Consider the following 19,444-nt stretch of genomic DNA (forward strand, 5'->3'; position numbering starts at 1 on the left):
GGGAGGCTGAAGCGGGTGGATCACCTGAGGTCAGGAGTTTGTGACCAGCCTGACCAACATGATGAAACCTTGTCTCTACTAAAAATATAAAATTAGCTGGGCGTGGTGGCGCATGCCTGTAATCCCAGCTACTTGGGAGGCTGAGGCAGGAGAATCGCTTGAACCCAGGAGGTGGAGGTTGCAGTGAGCTGAGATCACGCCATTGCACTCCAGCCTGGGCAAGAAGAGTGAAACTCCGTCTCAAAAAAAAGAATAGAAAAAAAAAGAACATTTGAGGTCAAGATACCGACATTAACAGGAGTTTGGAAGAAGCTGATTCCCATCCCTCCCCATAGATGACTTTGAGGGGTTCAAGATTTCAATGGAGAAAGTAACTGCAGATGTGCTGGAAACAGCAAAAGAAATAGAATTAGAAGTGCAGCCTGAATGGATAAGGAACTGCTTCTTATAGATGAGCAAAGAAAGTAGTTTCTTTAAAAAAGAGAAAGAGAGAGAGAGAGAGAGAGACAGACACTCTGTCACCCTGGCTGGAGTGCAGTGATATGATCCCAGCTCACCATAGCCTCGACCTCCCAGGTTCAAGTGTTCCTCCCACTTCAGCCTCCAGGTAGGTGCATGCCACCATACACCGCTAATTTTTTTTTTTTTTTTTTTTTTTAGATACGGGGTCTCACTATGTTGTCCAGGCTGGTCTTGAACTCCTGGGCTCAAGTAATCTTCCTGCCTTGGCCTCCAAAATGCTGGAATTACAGGCGTGAGCCACTGTGCCTGGCCAAAAGGAGTTTCTTGAAATGGAATCTACTCCTAATAAAGGTGCTGTGAACATTGTGGAAATGATAACAACAAATTTAGAATACTACGTAAACTTAGTCAACAGAGTAGTGGCAGGGTTTGAGAGGACTGACTCCAGTTTTGAAAGAAGCTCTACTGTGAGTAAAATGCTTTCAAACAGCATCACATGCTACAGAGAAACCTTTCATAAAAGAAGAGTCCACTGATGCAACAAAGTTCAATGTTTTCTTATTTTAACAAACTGCCACAGCCACCCCAACCTGCAGCAACCACCACCCTGATCATTCAGCAGATATCAACAACGATGCAAGACCCTCCATCAGCAAAAAGATTACAACTTGCTGAAAGTTCAGTTGATTGTTAGCACTTTTTAGCAAGGAAGTATTTTTTAACTAAAGTATGTACATTTTTTAGACATAATGCTACTGCACACTTACAGTGCAAACATAACTTTTATACGTAATAGGAAACAAAAAAAATTTTGTTTGACTGGTTTTATTACAATATTCGCAACAAATTGCAGTGGTCTGAAGCCAAACCTGCAATATCTCCCAGGTATGTATGCCTCTATCTATTTTTTGGTACAATAGTTTCCTTTAAATAAGTTTCCAGTTTTAATTAAAGATAAAATATCTAACAGAGTATTAAGTAATTATTAACACCCATTACCCTGTTGGACTGAAACCATTTCGCTAAGTACTAACCAATGTCACATAATCTGAAAATCCATGAGGTGTCATCCATCACTTCGTCCCCCTTTTACAGATTAGATAACAGGTACTCAGCGATGTTTATATATAATCTTTTAAAGGTAATGCAGCTGTATATAACAGGGCTGAGCTGAGAAATAAGCCTAATTTCAAACCTCACAGAATATGCCTGTCTCAGACTAAAATTGCATTTTCATTAGGAAAACATTCACTCGACCTAACATAAAAGTCGCATAATAAAACATCAATATGAAATACTAACAATCCTTCACTTTAGCCCTGAAACTATCTGCCAGGTGTTTTGCCCTCTAAACACACTTGTTGAAAACAAGAGTAACACATTCATCCACTCCACATCAAAATGTTTACTATCATCAAAAGGTTAAAATGTTCTTGGCTATAATAATAATTTTCTTTTAATGTGGATTTTTTCTTTGGTATTGGAAGGGCGGGGTTTGGGGGTGCTTTTAACTTCCTGAGTAATGGTCTGAGTTGGCAGCTTGGTACCATAAAAAGGGCAAATCTTGGGGGGCTGACTACTTTCAGTTATTTAACTCACTTATTTCTTAAAGGAAAAACATTTCAAGTAAATTTTAAAAACTAGTTTTATCCAAGGCTCATCTGTGATCATCTCTCTGTATTACTTATGTTTATAATAACATGGCTACTTAACGATCAGATTTTCGTTCAAATATTTTTTAGCTAAAATGGAAATGTTTTAAATAGGATAAAGAAAAATGCTGAGTTTTTCTTACCTTTCCAAAGTATCCATCAATGTACAAATGTCTATATCAAACTGGGTCACTTTCTACTATGGCAAGGCCTTTCAAGGGCAAGGATTTTCACAAGGCAGAACAAAACTGCACTGCACATGCAGGTGGTTTTCACTTTTACCGAATAGCCAACTTATTGATGATTTAGATGGAGTTATATGACATTTTTCCATTTTCATCTACTCTACTTTTCTTTCTCATTGTTTAGTGTGCTCATGCACTTACAATTTCTTAGGAAGTCCTCTTGATAAAGCACAAATAATTACAATCCAACACGTGTATAAATCAAACAATAATGAACAAGAAAAAAAATTACCTTTTGGATAATCTTCCAATAAGAGGTTGAAGTGACCTAATTGACAAAAGAAATCAGACTCCACTTTTCCTTCAGCTTTTAAAATTAGAGATTCATAGCAGCGAACAGCCTAGAAATAAAAAAATACAAACATGTAAGCAAAAAATAAAGCCCTAAAATACCTTTCCTCCCCAAGATAATGCATATAGCCTCCATTCAATCACCTAAGAAGTCAATATTGAAAATTTCACTTCTATCTTAGACATATTCAATACAGCATTCTATAGAAGGAACAGCTTCCCTATGTATTTATTAAAAGAGCCACTAGTTATGGCATAAGTACTTTTCCCATTTATACATGGAAACAATACTTGCCAAATAAGATAATGTAGGAGCACTTTGATAATTTTATTCATAAGTTGAAAGTCTAAATTATTACTGTGTTCCCTGTTGATATAAACAAAAATGCTCTCAAATATAAATAATATACATCTTTCCCAGAGGTGGGAAGAACTTTATTGAATTATGTGAGATCTCATAGAAACTCTACAGTAATAAAAATACCTAAAATTTACACTGAACTGCTTTTACTGACTTTTTGCCAGAACGTCTACCAGTTTTAAACTACCACATACTGCCTTTCAATTGTCTTCTCCACATGATATACTTCAAACACACCAACTCTATTTCTGATCTTACTTCCTAACTCCAATACAAGCATATGCTCTCACTCTCACATTCCCTCCCCAAAGAAAAAAATAACATTATTTTAAAAGTATCAATTAATTTTTATAACACAGGACAACTGCAGGAGAAAATGAACAACGGAAAGAACCCAGTTCTAGAGCCTGACTACAAATTCCAGTTGTCATTTTGCTACAGGAGATTCTGGGGAATTTATCCTCTCTATTTTAGTAACACTCAAAGAGTTGATAAAAGGATTAAAAGTAGAAAACTTCTTAAGGCTTTATCTCAGTGTTCGGCACACAATAGGTACTTAATTGTTTCTTTACCATCACAGGTAATAATAACAAAGCTCTAATTCTCTCAAGGTTCCAACACTTTTGTCAAAATTTCTCCCATTAACAATTCAGTGCTCCATAACATTGCTCTGTTAATAATGTGTCCCAGAGTCATTTAAGTAAGGAATGTGTGTCAATTCTCAAATCTCTGATATACTCCCATGAACACTTTCAAGTTTGGTACCCACAAAGAAAGAAACTTGGTTAGTTTCTATCACAATAAAAAACTTTCACTACCACTTCAAGAACTTTGTTGAGATAAGAAAATGTGATGTGGGACAGAGTACTCACTTCGAATGCCTTCATTTTTCCTCTCCTGTAAAATACAGAGCCTTTAATATAGAGTTTAAAAATTTATATCCTAACATTTACCTATCCTAAGCACATAAATAAATATTCAACAAGTTTGGATAATCCATTCTAAACAAGGCGAATTCTAGGCTGAGTCTACTATCCTTAAAGCCTAAGGGTTTATAAAAGAATTTGTCTTCAATTCCTATTCTACTCTTAGCTATATGTACCAAATCATAATCACTGAAAACTAATCTTTCTGCTTCCCTATAATTAAAAAAGTCTGAATGCTACACTGAGGTCTCAGAAATTACTATAATCTGAAGGTATGAAATTTCAAAATCCCTTTTACTTAAGTCATATATAATTCTTATCTGGCAGATGGTTAGAGTATAAAAATATAATTTATTACAGTGCTTTATAATATCAGAGAAATTCATAACATTACTGGGATACAATAGAATTCTTAATTTTACATTAAATGAATAAGAATATTGTAAATAAAGTTCTCATGATAATAGTGAGCATATTTTTTTAAAACTCTTAGGTTATTTATAAACCTTTCCTACTCCTCTGAGAGCTTCACATGGCTGATTAACATTAAATTTATAAGCAACTATGTTTTCATGGTAAAAAGGATTCAAGATATAAACACAAATTTTCTTTAATGATATAAACAAAAAAGATGCCAACACTGCTTACATCCTCTTATCACCCTTCATGCTACTGCCTTGATCATCAATTGCCTATCTTCTACTTGTCATAAAACTAAGGAACACATCAAAATTAATATTATACATAATGCTGATCATCATGAAATATAAAATCAGGTAAAAACCAGAATGGTTGATTTTAAATTCAGGTACTCATACACTCAGGCTAATCACAAATTCTTAATTTTCCCATAAAGCTGCCATGCACCTACCAAACTAACGTTGGTGGTCAACGATGCTGACAGAGCCAAACATCAAATGAGATGAAAATGAGCAAAAAAGCAGAAGAAAGTTGCCAAGAACTCTGCATTACCACTTCATAGTGAAACTTTATGAATTTATTCGAAGTATCTGAGGTAATTCTAATATCAGATACAGCCAAATATCTAACACACTTTTTAAAGAACATTTAAAGGAAAATAAATAACTTGAGATAATTTCCAATACTCTTAACTCATACAATAATCTAGAATAAAACACAGAATTTTTATATTTTTACTCAAAAGGCTAACGATAACAGAAGATATATAATTACTGTTTAGATTCAGAACGATGTTCAGATAAACTTCCATAAAGCAAAAATATCTCCAGTCAATAGGATTATTTTTATTTCTTGCTCTTTAAATTTTAAATGTACATAAGTAAAATCATCCCTGTACAGTATCTTCATACACAACTGCAGAGAAGAAGGACTGGAATATAAAACAGGTGCTAAAAAAAGAAAGTCTAGGGACACATGTTCTCAGGATCTCCTGAGGGCTGTGTCACAGAAAAAAAAAAGTCTATATAGTTGTTCCACACAGAAACTTCCTTGTATTTTGTTCATTTTACTTTTCTATATTTTTGAGATTTTTTTCATAATTAACCTATATCATTTCTATCCTTACAAAAATTATTAAAAGGACCGGGCGCAGTGGCTCACGCCTGTAATCCCAGCACTTTGGGAGGCTGAGGCAGGTGGATCACGAGATCAGGAGATCGAGACCATCCTGGCTATCACGGTGAAACCCTGTCTCTACTAAAAACACAAAAAAATGAGCCGGGCATGGTGGTGGGCGCCTGTAGTCCCAGCTACTCGAGAGGCTGAGGCAAGAGAATTGCTTGAATCTGGGAGGCAGAGGTTGCAGTGAGGTGGGATCGCGCCACTGAACTCCAACCATGGGCGAAAGAGCTAGACTCAGTCTCAAAACAAACAAACAAACAAACAAAAATCATTAAAGAATGATTACACTTTCCCCCTGGGACTCATCCCATACCTTTAGTGTAAGGATAGTCAGAAATTTGAAAGAAAATCATTTGTGGTTGCATCAGCAATCAACAGAGCAATTTCTGCAATGATACAAATACCCTATGATCTGTGCTGTCCAATAGTCATTAGACACATGTGGTTACTGAGCACTTTGAAACATGGTTAGGGCAAGTGGACAAGTCAATTTTTGAATTGTTTCATTTCAATATTTAAATTTAAATAAACATGTGGCCAATGGCTACCATACTGGACAGTATAGACCTAGATAATTCTTAAAGCCTAAAAACAACTTAATATTCAATCCATATACTAAATATTAGGAAAGCAAAATTTCTTATGTTTATAAATGAAAAGCCTATAAAAATAATAAAATATCTTGCAGCAAGGAGGATAAAAGCAATACCCTCCACAAAAATCACTGTTACATCCTTTAATTGTTTATAGCTGGTGGACTGCACATCCATAATCCCTACCACCTTACTAGGAAAAAAAAAAAAACACTGAAAAGGTAAATAAATAAACTAAGATCCTCCCAGCTAAGATCCTCCCAGCTACGTAGAAAGCTTGGGTGTGTTTTTTATTTCCATCATAGTGCCATATTCCACAACATTCAATATAACTTGTGCTTGGTATCTGCTGCACTGTTATTATTTTAAAAACCAGCTATCCCAGAAAAGTAACGCTACCATTACCCTGTATTTCTAAACCTTGACAGATGAAGTTTTGAGCTTGTGAATTTTTTTAATGTGTAGTATTAATCTTTTATGATGAACTTGGTCAGTACCTTGCTAAAATAGGACACTGTCAATATTTTAGAATTGTTAAATATATGCAACATTTAAACTTTTTTTTCCAATTTAAAAGATTAACTACAGTAGCTGATGACTACAAATGGTAGAGAAAATATAGATTTTAATACCCCAATGGTTTTAAATGAAGTGAAATTTTTAAGCTGAATATAATAAAAACAAATATGCAGTCCTGCCCATAATTTTAATTTTTATTTTTTATTTTTTGAGATGGAGTTTCGCTCTTGTTGCCCAGACTAGAATGCAATGGCATGGTCTCAGCTCACTGCAACCTCGGCCTCCTGCGTTCAAGCAATTCTCCTGCCTCAGCCTCCCAGGTAGCTGGAATTATAGGCACCCACCACCATGCCTGGCTAATTTTCGTATTTTTAGTAGAGATGGGGTTTCACCATATTGGCCAGGGTGGTCTCGAACTCCTGACCTCAGGTGATCCGCCCACCTTGGCCTCCTTAAGTAGTGGGATTACAGGTGTGAGCCACCACGCCTGACCCTGCCCATAATTTTTAAAAGCCAACCATACACATACACAATGGTTGAGCATCCAGCAACCAGCAGACTCCTTAAAACAGATTAAGGGATTTAAGCAGACAACAGGTCAATGTATCATCCGTGAAATATGGCTATTTGGCCAGGCATGATGGCTCACGCCTATAATCCCAGCACGCCTATAATCCCAACACAAGGCAGGAGGAGTCCATGAGCCCAGGAGTTTGAGACCAGCCTGGGCAACATAGGGAGGGCTCGTGTCTACAAAAATTAAAAAAAAATAGCCAGGCATGATGTGGTGCATGCCTGTGATTCCAGCTACATGGGAAGCTTGAGGCAGGAGGATGACTTGGGTCTGGGAAGTTGAGGCTACAGTGAGCCATGATTGCACCACAACATTCCAGCCTGGACGACAGAGCAAGACCCTGTCGAAGGAAAATGAAAAGAAGAGGAAAAGGAAAAGGAAAAAGAAGGAAATTTTAAAAGTATTCATGGCCCAAATTAATAAAGTATATTATACACATCAACAGGAATAATCAGCTCACCAAGGTCTAGTCTGATCAGATCTCCAGCATTATCAGTTCTGAATACCACATTTCAACAGGTGATAACGTAAAGAGGGCTACAAGTTTGATAAAGGATGTGGAAACTGTCATAAGAAAACTATCTTCTTAACTAAGTTTAACTGAGGAGAATCAAACGGGATTGAAGTTTTACTTAACTATTTAAAAAGCAGTCACTTAGAAGAGAAGATTAATTGCACTCTGGGTAGTGCCAATGAATGAGTATAACTTATAAGCAAGTATAATTCAGTTCATTCAGAAACTAGGAAAAATAAAACACACCAAAAATTAAATGGGCCATCACTGGCTCATATCAATGCAAAGAATTAAAGCATATATTACTAAGCTATTTTAGTGGGAGTTAGAAAGGAGATACCATATTTTGGATACAATTCTGATTTGCATTTTTTTTAAATCCTTGGACTCTATAATTCTAAGTATAACCCTGTAAAATTTATACAATAAAAAATAAGAAAATTAAAAATTAAAAAAGAATTATGGTTTTTAGAAGCTTACAACTTTCTCAATAAAAGACCACTCAAGACAACACAGCTTTAAAATAAGACTATTTTAGGGAAAAAGAAAAACCCCTATATTAACCTAATGGGAAAAAATATTTCAAACATTTTATTAAAATCACTGAAATAATACCAGTTGTTTAATGGGTATAGTTTCAGTTTTACAAGATGAAAAGAGTTCCGGAGACTAACACTACTTAACAGTACATTTGAAAAGGTTACTTACAATGGTAAATTGCATGTTATGTATATTTTGCACTAGTTTTTTTTTTTTTTTTTTTAAGGTACTAAACTAGATAATACCTGTGGCTAATTTAAAATACTTAGTATTATACCAGTCACTCATCAATGAGCACCTACTCCATCCTGGTCACTTTTATTGGCTGCTAGGTATCCAAAGTGAAGGCAAACTGGTTCCTGTCTCCTTTATTTTCCTCTGTATCATTTTTTCTCCTCAATCCTCTTTTCTAACGCATCTGCCTTCCTCACTCCTCCTCCTTTCTTGGCTCCACCTTACTATCTTGATCCTTAACTAAAGATACTTCTTTCCCAAGAGTCACCTTTGTGCCCTATAAACTTCTGTTTACACAAGAGAAAGGGGTGGCGGGGAAGGGAATAAGAAGAAAGACATGAAGAAGCAATCTTTTAACTCTAAACAACATACCAGACTTTTTCCACTTGGACATCCCAACATCATCTTAAATTTGCCAAATAAAAATTAAGTTTCTTGCACTGTTCAAAAATTCTCTCTTTAAGTTTCCTTTTCATTAACAGCACCTAGTCAAACCACTTCTTTATGCCTACACATCTAATTGATTACTGCTAAGTCTTCCCTAACACTTCTCCCATAACCATTCCCCTTTTTCTTTTTACCTATTATTTCCCCAAATTCCAATGAATGCCCGTATTATACCATTACTGCCACTTGTTGCTCCTTTACTGGTCTGTTTCTCCAGCCCAACTCATACCCTAAACAAACAAAACCCACTCTTACAGCAACGCTATTTATTGTCATGCTTCCCAGCTTTTAAACTTCCAATTATTTCCTACTGCCTATAACAGTGAGTACTTGGCTCCAGTCCCAGCCTACACATCCATATTTTTCTTTCCCTGTTCCCCAACACAAAGCCCACTCTACTCCAACCCCACATCAAACTCTCATCCCACTAACTTCCTACATTTTTAACAGCTTGTTATTCAGACATCCTCAAGAGGTGGCAAACTATGTAACTACAGCAGATCACCCCTGCTCCTTCTGACACAGATCAGTAAAAGAATTTGTTGCAGCAATCCAGACAATATCAAGAAAAGGTGTTTCTCTACTGCACCAGTACCATCACCACCACCCGCTTAGTTACTAGAGTGTTTTCTTACTCTACATTATGTATAAAGAGACATAATATCTAATGTATAATATTACCATTCTTCTGACCTGTTCCAACAAATCCCTAAAAGTGTATGCATCATTAAACTTGATATCCTTTCCAGAAAGATGTGTTGTAAATCAGAAGGAAATTCTTCCTGTTTGTGGGTATTGGGCAATGCCTTTGCCTAGCTGCTTTTAAAACACCATAAATATGCTTAGGAATTTAAAAGGATTGAAATTACCTGAACCTAAACCATTTTTGAAACGTCAACACATTATATACATATATATATATATATATATATATATATATTTTTTTTTTTTTTTAATGAGAGAAGAGTTACAATTAAAATAATCTTAAGTTGTTGTTGTTGGTTTTTTTTGTTTTTGTTTTTGTTTTTGTTTTTGTTTTTAAGGCAAGGTCTCACTCTGTCACCCAGGCTGGAGTGTAGTGGCACAATCACAGCTCACTGCAGCCTTGATCTCCCAGGCTTAGGTGATCCTCTCACTTCAACCCCCTCAGGCGGCTGGGACTACAGGCACATGCCACCATGCCTGGCTAATTTTTGTACTTTTTGTAGAGATGGGGTTTCACCATGCTGGTCTCAAATGATCCACCTGCCTTGGCCTCCCAAAGTGCTGGGATTACAGGCATAAAGTATTACTGATTCTTAATGACATATCTACTCCTGAACTTATATATCAAACGCAGACTTTTTCTTTTTAATTTCATTTACTATTTTTGAAAATTTATTTATCACCACTTCAAAAAGGCACATATAGCAAAAAGTCTCTCTCCTAGTCCTGACCCCAGCCACCCAGTTCCCTTTCCCAGGAGCAACAAATGTTTACAATTTCTAACATATTCAAGATTATATTGTAAAGAAAAAGAAAAAAGAGATTATATCGTGCAGATGTAAGCATATATATTTTCCCTACCTTATTAATATTTTTATAAACACTGTTTTGTAACTTGCTTCAGATTCTAGGTGTCTCAGATATCCTTTCTCCTCCACTTTGTTAATAGAACCCCTAAATTTAATTAGGCACATTTTTACACAGACTGAAGGCTGAGATTCCCAGCCATCCTTGTAGGTGTGGCTTGGTGATTAAATTCTGACCAATGGAATATAAGGGAAAGACAGGCTCCACTTCAACCCCTCCTCTGCCTACTTGGGTAGAATCACCCAGATGGCAAGAACTTCAGTAACTCTCCTGGGCTACGAGGCAGATGCCATAGCTGAGAACGGCAGAGTAGGAAATGGAAGCCCATGTTCTTGGAACAGTAGAGTTCCAGTGCAGCCCAGAACTGACTGACTGTTGAGAATTATTAAGAGACAGATGTGTGTGTAACCCTCTTTCCTCGCTTAAGAACAAAAACAAAAACAAAAACAAAAAAAAACAAAGCTGGCTGCAATGGCTCACACCTGTAATCCCAGCACTTTGGGAGGCTGAGGTGGGGGGATTACTGGAGACCAGCCTGGGCAACATAGGGAGACTCCCATCTCTACAAAAACATTTTTAAAAATTATGCTGGCATGATGGTACACACCTGTGGTCCCAGCTACTCAGAAGGCTGAGGTGGTAGGGTCACTTGAGCCCAGGAGGTGGTGGCTGCGGTGAGCTGTGATCATGCCACTGCAGCCTGGGCAACACAGTGAGACCCTGTCTCAAAACAAAACCAACAACAACAACAACAAAACAACTGCCTAATGAAATAATCATTAACACACACAAAAAGGATGGAGGGAAGGAAAAAAAGAAAACCAGTTAATCGTCACCCATATCTAACATTTTAGAGATGATAAAGGAACTTATACATTTGTCACTCTACGCTGTCTCTCTCTTTCCTACTTTCAATTAATACACATTTTTTGTCAGGAGTCAGTAAAGGGGCCAGGCATGGTGGCTCGCGCCTATAATCCCAGCACTTTGGGAGACTGAGGTGAGACCAACCAGGCCAACATGATGAAAACCTGCCTCTACTAAAAATACAAAAAATTAGCTGGGCATGGTGGTGGGTGCCTGTAATTCCAGCTACTCAGGAGGCTGAGGCAGGAGACTCGCTTGAACCTGGGAGGCGGAGGTTGCAGTAAGCCGAGATCGCGCCACTGCACTCCAGCCTGGGCAATGAGAGTGAAACTCCGTCTCAGAAAAAAAAGAGTCAGTAGAATAAAAGTTAAAGATGCCAGTCTCAATCCTAGATTTTTCCGTCTCTTTGGACCTACTCCTCTGCATTCACAGGATGTGGTGAATGCTAATGAGTAAACAAGCATCATTCCACATTCAAGAAACCATCACTCACTGGCACCTGAAGAATCATTCTTTTCAAATAAACTATTTAAAACACTTTGCTATCGCAAAATACTCTCAAAGAATTACACTACTGAAATCAAACTAGACAACTTAGTAAAGTGCTGATAGCTAATATTTGAGCTCTTGATATGTACCAAGCACTATTCTAAGCAACTTATATATACTTATTCTTTAATCCTCACAATCACTATGAAATGGGGTCTATTACAGTAATTATCCCTACTTCACTGACAGGAAAACTGAGGCCTAAGTAAATCCTGTGCTCATGGTCACAAAGCTACAAATTAGCAAAGGGTGGATTCAAACAGTATGGCTTCACAGCCTCTGAGCAGCAAGGTAGTTGACGCAGGTCATGCCCAGGGACCTAAAGTCAAGTGCAAAAACGACCCTCTCCATAATCAGTTTTCTCTCCTACACACTAGCTCCTCCCCACCAACTCCACACCAAGCAGAAAAGCAACACGTAAAATTTCAACTCCCAGCTCTCAGAAACCATTCCAAGACTTAGCCTCAGTTCTCACCCCTCTTTATTTTAAATCATTATAAAAAGCAATAATCACTATTACAAAAAATAAAAAATAAACAGATATAAACACATCCAAAAGTAGCCCAACCAAAAAAAACTAAGTTCCCATATTCAAAAGACACCTGTGACAGAAAAATAAAACACTACTACAGATATACATATGTATATGTATAAAATAATATACCAGTTCAGACTAAGTGTGGTATGTATCTGGAAAATGATAAACAGCTTTATCCTACTTTTTTGCAGCTTCGGAATGACAACTCCTTAGTTACCTTATGTTGTTGATTTTTCTCTCTTTAATCTTTTTGGCAAATGTTAGGAATAACGCTCAAAATCCTAAGGAAACTGAACACTCGAACAAAGGATTCTTAGCAAAGCAATTTTACTTCTGCACAGAGGGGTGCCTCCTTGGCCAGTCGCCATGAGAGCACACCTGAACAAAGGGGCACGAGAGTCTTTATTCCTGATGCAAGTCCTGCCCCTGTACCCTTTCCTCATTGGCCGGGGTCAGGTCGTACAATCTAAATTAATCTCGGTTAGCTAAACATTTGAAATTTTTTAGATAAGGTGGGCAAGTAAAAGAAAGTGGAGAGGAAAGGGGAAGGGGTGTCTGTAATAAGCTAGAAAGTTAGTCCTCTTTCCAAATAAGGAAAGGAATGTGAGCTGGTACTGATAACGCCTGGTACTGTGGCGTGCCTGGGCATCTAACAAAGGAAAAAAGGAAAAAAAAGGAGAAAAAGGAAAAAGGGGGAAGGGAGTGTACTATGAATTAAAGAATAAAAGACTGATCAGATTATTTGAAGAGAAACTTCATCATATTCCACAGCAAAGAAATGACAAACACAGCTGCAACAAAGCAAACTAAGCTATACTGTCTCAACAGTCAACAAGTTGCTGGTTTACTACTAACTCCAAAACTTTTATCTTAGTTGCATGCAACCACATGAATTAATGGATTCTACATTCACACACACACAGACACACACACACACAAACACACACTCATACCCAGGGTATACATTAAATAGAAAGGAGCTGTATTGACACAACAGCTAAGTTATTTTCCAAGTACTTTTGTAGCATCCTAAATGTAACATTGTAAAGATGGAATATATTCAAGTACATTATAAAGTCTCCTTACTCAAATTAAGCATACCAATTAAGCCTTAAATGATCTTTCAAAAACTGTATATTTTAAAATTGGGGGCCAAGGACAGTATGAGAGATAACTTCAGTTCAGAATGATCCTGTGATTTTCCATATAAAAAGTTGGCAAGGTCGGGCGTGGTGGCTCACGCCTGTAATCCAGCACCTTGGGAGGCCGAGGCAGGTGGATCACTATGTCAGGAGTTCGAGACCAGCCTGGCCAATATGGTGTGAAACCCCGTCTCTACCAAAAATACAAAAATTAGCAGGGCATGGTGGCGCACGCCTGTAGTCCCAGCTACTCGAAGGCAGAGGCAGAAGAATCGCTTGAACCTGGGAGATGGAGCTTGCAGTGAGACGAGATCGCGCCACTGCACTCCAGCCTAGGCGACAGAGCGAGACTCCATCTCAAAAAAAAAAAAAAAAAAAAAAGGTTGGCATTATAACCTTTATTTTAAATTTAATTTGCTTGTGCTACTCCCACGGGGTCTATTATTTACCTAGAGGTTTGGTCTATTATTTACCTAGAGGTTGACAGAAACAGTCTTACAGCAATCATTATGCCTGTCATTTAAGCTGTACACATTTAACTCAGAATTCCAAAGATACATGTATAAAGAAAGCCTGCCTGGAGCAAAATTATGTAGACCATATCTTTATGAAAGTAAAAGACTACATCATTCTGTTGCTGTACCCTGGTCAAATATGTAGTTCAAATTAATATCTTTGGTAGCAAGTATGTATTCCTTTGCCTTATGCACATTTTTAAATAAATGCACATAGAAAGGAAGAAGCAAGTACTTCAGATTGCATGAAAAGGTAGAAGAGATAGAGTTTATGAGCATGAGCTCCACTGAAAATATGCCTTGAATTCCACAACTTCTAATATGTAGGCACTTAGATTTATTTCTTGAACATACGAAAAACCTTAAATCTAGAGAAACTGCAACATGATAAAGGATCCTGCCCCAAAGTAAGTGCCTTAAAATAAAAAATTTTAAAAAGCTTTTTAATAGGCCCAAATATACCCTTTCAGACTTTTCACTATGCATGTATGCAAAGAGTAAAAATCTCTTTTGAAAGGTCTCACTTTGTCACTGAGGCTAGGGTGCAGAGGTGCGCCATCATGTTCACTGCAGCCTGGACCTCCCAGGCTCAAGCGATCCTACTGCCTCAGCCACCCAAGTAGCTGGAACTACAGGCACGCACCACCATGCCCGGCTAATTTTTGTATTTTTTTGTAGAGACAAGGTTTCGCCACGTTGAACAAGGTGGTCTCCCAAACTCCCGAACTCAAGTGAACTAGCTGCCTCGGCCTCCCACAGTGCTAGGATTACAGAAGTGAGCCACCACACCCAGCCTAGTACAAATCTTTACATGCAATTTTATAAAGTTTTATAAAATTTGTATTTGATTCAATATATGTTTATCATGTCAAAACATATAGATCTCAAAATTAACATCTGCATAGCATTTTACTGAATAGTTAATCTATAATTTGTTTCTATTGAAGAGTATCTGACTGTTAACCAAGTTTTTGCTATTATTAGGGTAAGTTCCTCGCAGTCAAATTAAAAGCACAATTTAAGCTTCTGATAAGCCAACCAGCAAAGCTGAATATAACCTTCCACTAGCAGTGCTTATTTCAAGTTTTTTTCACTACTTTTTCCCTAATATTTGCCAGCTAAGTTTATTACTTCTTTAATGAATTATCAGCCTGTCCATACATTGTGCACAGTTCTCGGTATACTACATCATAGTTCTTTTCCTAAATGATCTGTCAGGTGCTATTTATATATAAAGGATTTCTATATATGATGTTACAGAATATTTTTCCCAGATTGCATTTACCTTTGACTTCTTTACAGAGTTTTTGATGTAAAAGTTTCCCTATTTTCTCAAAATCACCCACCATTTCCTTTACAGTACATAGATTCAGTTCAGAATTAGAAAATCCCCAGAACCTGACCCAATGTAAACACTTACCAATATTTTCTTCTACTGTAAAGCAAGCACCTAATTGCATTTTTCTTCCCTGTGCAATGTTGTACTGGCCAGGTATGAGTCAAGATCTTTAATTTCCCCCTTCTCTCATGAACTAAAAAACTTAACCATGCACACACAGCTCTGTTTCTGGAATTTACATTCTACAACCAAAGTTCTCCAACAAATATACTGGTAATGGGTAATAGGAGTGGCAAGACAGGGAGAGCTTTTAACTGCTAGAGCATTGGCTGGCATAAAACAGCCAGGATGCCAGGGCAGCCAAAGTCTTTCAAACAGAGCCCTTGTATATGTACCAATCTTAAGAGCCCTCAAGAAATTTTCTCAGTAATTGGTACTACCAATTTTCCATGTAAGCCATAAAATGAAGAGTCGGAAAGGTTTCCACTTCAGGACAACCACTGAAACCTTGTGCTGAAAACTAAAGATGTCAGATAAAACACAATGGCAGGCAACCAACACAAGTTCTTAAGTTCAAAGTTCTTAAGTCCTACAAAGAATGGACTTTGGGGGCGGTCAGGGGAACCAGAACTAAGAGAACTGGAGATAGAATATCAAAGTGACTTTTTGTATGACATTCTGAAAGCCTGTTGAATCTTAGTGTTGGGGTTAGGGGTCTTATTTGGGGGACAGAACACAAGGCCTGAAAGCCACCTAAGAGTCAAATAAGACACCCCCTCAGAACACTGAGCCTCAATGAGCGAACACATTCAATCTAAGTAAAAACTAAAATGTAATAATAAAACAATTTTTAAATGTTATTTTAAAACTGTTCTTGAAGGACAAAGAAAACTGCCAATCCATGACGGCAATCAGTGGAAAAGAAAATCTGAGTATGGGCCAGGCGCGGTGGCTCACGCCTGTAATCCCAGCACTTTAGGAGGCCGAGGCGGGCGGATCATGAGGTCAGGAGATCGAGACCATCCTGGTTAACACGGTGAAACCCCGTCTCTACTAAAAATACAAAAATTTAGCCGGACATGGTGGCCTGCGCCTGTAACCCCAGCTACTCAGGTGGCTGAGGCAGGAGAATGGCGTGAACCCTGGAGGCAAAGCTTGCAGTGAGCCGACATCGCGCCACTGCACTCCAGCCTGGGCGACAGAGCGAGACTCATCAAAAAAAAAAAAAAAGAGAGAGAGAGAGAAAGAGAGAGAAAGAAAAGAGAAAATCTGAGTATTTACAACCATAAGCCTGAATTCATCTGACCTGGGTAGAACACAAACTTCAGATGACAATTTAACTATAGATGGTCTTCAACTAATAACAATCCAAAGTATAGGCCAAAATCAAACACAGTACTATCACATTCCTGGCCGAAAAGAAATCCTACAGTTCCCCCCGCCCCCCAAATAAAGTCTTTATATTCAAAAGCTCACTATACCTGGTGGGGAGATGGAGGGTAAGGGCAGAGCAAAGAAGGTAATCCATATGTAGATATATTTAAATGAATATTTATTATTTAATGCAATATTTTAATCACAACAAATATGCTAAGAAAAAGACTTGCAATAAAATTTTTAAATCCAGATCTATGCAATTTAGACACACCTAAAATATAACATAGAAAGATTTAAAGAAAAAAGACAGAAAAATACTACAAACATAAAAGAAAGTTAGCATTGTACCAGATACCATGAGTCACAATAAAGATACAGAAATCAAGAGAGCTGGTGCATGAATACATATATTTAGCAATAAAGAGCTTAGAAACAGAACTTGTATGTGTGGAAAACCGTAACGCAACTGGCAAACAATAACCTAACAAAAAAGTGGTGGCAAGCCTGCAAGTTATTTCTAACGGGAGAAAAAAAAAATTACAAAAAATAAAGTGGACTCCTGTATCTACATATAAAAAAACCTATTAAAGGCCCTAACGTGAAACTATATAAATCCTTAAGAAGAAAACACGGAAAAATGGCTCTGACATCAGGATAGCATAGGATTTCTTTAAAATTAGACAAAAAGTACAAGTCATTAAAAAAGGCTGATAGATTAATTCAACTACGTCAATGCTCAGAACTTATGTTTATAAAACAAAAAATAAGTATAAACGCAAGCCACGACTGAGAAAATACACTTTCAACACATGTAGCAACAAAGGATTCATATTTAGAATATACAAGGAACTCCTAAAAATCAAATTTGTTTCTAAAAATACTAATGAGGAAAATCTGGGCCAGGTGCAGTGGCTCAAACCTGTAATCCCAACACTCTGGGAGGCTGAGGCGGGCAGTTCACTTGAGGTCAGGAATTCAAGACCAGCCTGGCCAACATGGTGAAACCCTATCTCTACTAAAAATTCAAACCAGGCATGGTGGTGTGCACCTGTAATCCCAGCCACTCGGGAGACTGAGGCAGGATAATCACTTGGGAGGCAGAGGTTGCAGTGAGCCAAGATCGTGCCACTGCACTCCAGCCTGGGCAACAGAGCAAGACTTCATCTCAAAAGAAAGAAAAGAAAATCTGATCTGCCACTGTGATCCACAAATAGCAAGAATGAATAACAAAGCAAAACACAAATGCTTCACTGATTAATAAAAGATCAAAGGACAAACAGTTGCATTACACATTGAGATACTCCATAAGGGCCCGTGTCTATTTAAACCACTAGGTGGTAGCCCTGCTCCAGTCTATCATAGCTATAAATTTTTCCAATATGACTAGGAAGGTTTTTCATTTAGGAAGTGAAAGGGTAAAGGTAATAAAGTAGTGGGCAAATTTAAGTATCTCTCATTATTAGTGGCTGTTTTAACAACGTGCTCCACTAACTTGAAAAAGCTCATCTGAAAAACCAGTCCTAAAATCATATTTTGCCAAAAATCCGAATTTAAAGGAAAACTGTCATAACTACTCATAATTTATAACACTAAATACTCAAATACTTTCATATAAAATATGAAATTTGACCATCCAAAATACCATTTCAACTTAGCTTGAATCTCTAAGCTCGTATTCAAATTTTTTATTTTAAACCAGTGAAATAAATACCAAACCACTAGCATCAGAAGAAACCTTAAACCCAACATTCTCCACACAAGGCATTCATTTGAATTACTGAAGTGATATTCTTGGCATCTCAATCTTCCACTCTATAAGGCATTACGAGATTAAAAATTCTTAAGTCTTTGGACTTCTGCTTCAGGCCAAGATGCAGTAAAACGGACCAAACTTACTCCTGAATATAACAATTAAATAACTAAACAAAGAATTTTAGACACTGAATATCAGAACACATGACAGTAAACGGAAAATAATGAATGTGAGCTCTAAAATTACCCCAAGCTTACTGCCTAAAGAAACTTTTCAGGCTACATAGCACATGTATGGGAAAACTTCTTGGAGAAATCAATACAAGCTGAAATAAAATGGAACAATACCCTTCTAGTTAATAAATGGGAGGGAGAAGGCGGCTCTGTCAACCTACAATCCTATTTTCTTTTTTCTAAATGTCAACTGACACCATACAACCTACAATTCTATACCCAGCAAAAATATCTTCCATAAATGAAGATGAAAGTATACTTTTTCAGATATACAAAAGCTTAAAGAATTAATCACCAGAAAACCTACAGTCTAAGAAACGTTAAAAGAAATTCTCAGGCAGAAGGAAAATTATACCAAATGGAAATCTTGATCTACACAACAAAATAAAGAGTACCTGAAATAGTAGCTTATGGGTAATTAATTATAAGACATTTTTCTCAATTTTTTTTTTTTTTTTGAGACGGAGTCTCGCTCTGTTACCCAGGCTGGAGTGCAGTGGCTGGATCTCAGCTCACTGCAAGCTCCACCTCCCGGGTTCACGCCATTCTCCCGCCTCAGCCTCCCAGGTAGCTGGGACTACAGGCGCCTGCCACCTCGC

At 37.4% G+C, this 19,444-nt stretch overlaps 1 protein-coding gene across 17 annotated transcripts in view; it reads right to left on the minus strand.

Annotated features, from left to right (window-relative positions):
• Positions 1 to 19,444, minus strand: part of KDM6A (lysine demethylase 6A) — a 236,129-nt gene that overhangs the window by 146,973 nt on the left and 69,712 nt on the right. For all 17 annotated transcript variants that reach the window (XM_033201802.1, XM_033201801.1, XM_033201800.1 and 14 more), the window contains exon 3: positions 2,592 to 2,700. In XM_033201802.1, the coding sequence (XP_033057693.1) occupies positions 2,592 to 2,700 (109 nt within the window). The remainder of the gene's footprint in view (positions 1 to 2,591; positions 2,701 to 19,444) is intronic.

The sequence above is a fragment of the Trachypithecus francoisi genome, unplaced genomic scaffold (assembly GCF_009764315.1).
Source record: "Trachypithecus francoisi isolate TF-2019V2 unplaced genomic scaffold, Tfra_2.0 Lachesis_group6, whole genome shotgun sequence".
NCBI lineage: Eukaryota > Metazoa > Chordata > Mammalia > Primates > Cercopithecidae > Trachypithecus > Trachypithecus francoisi.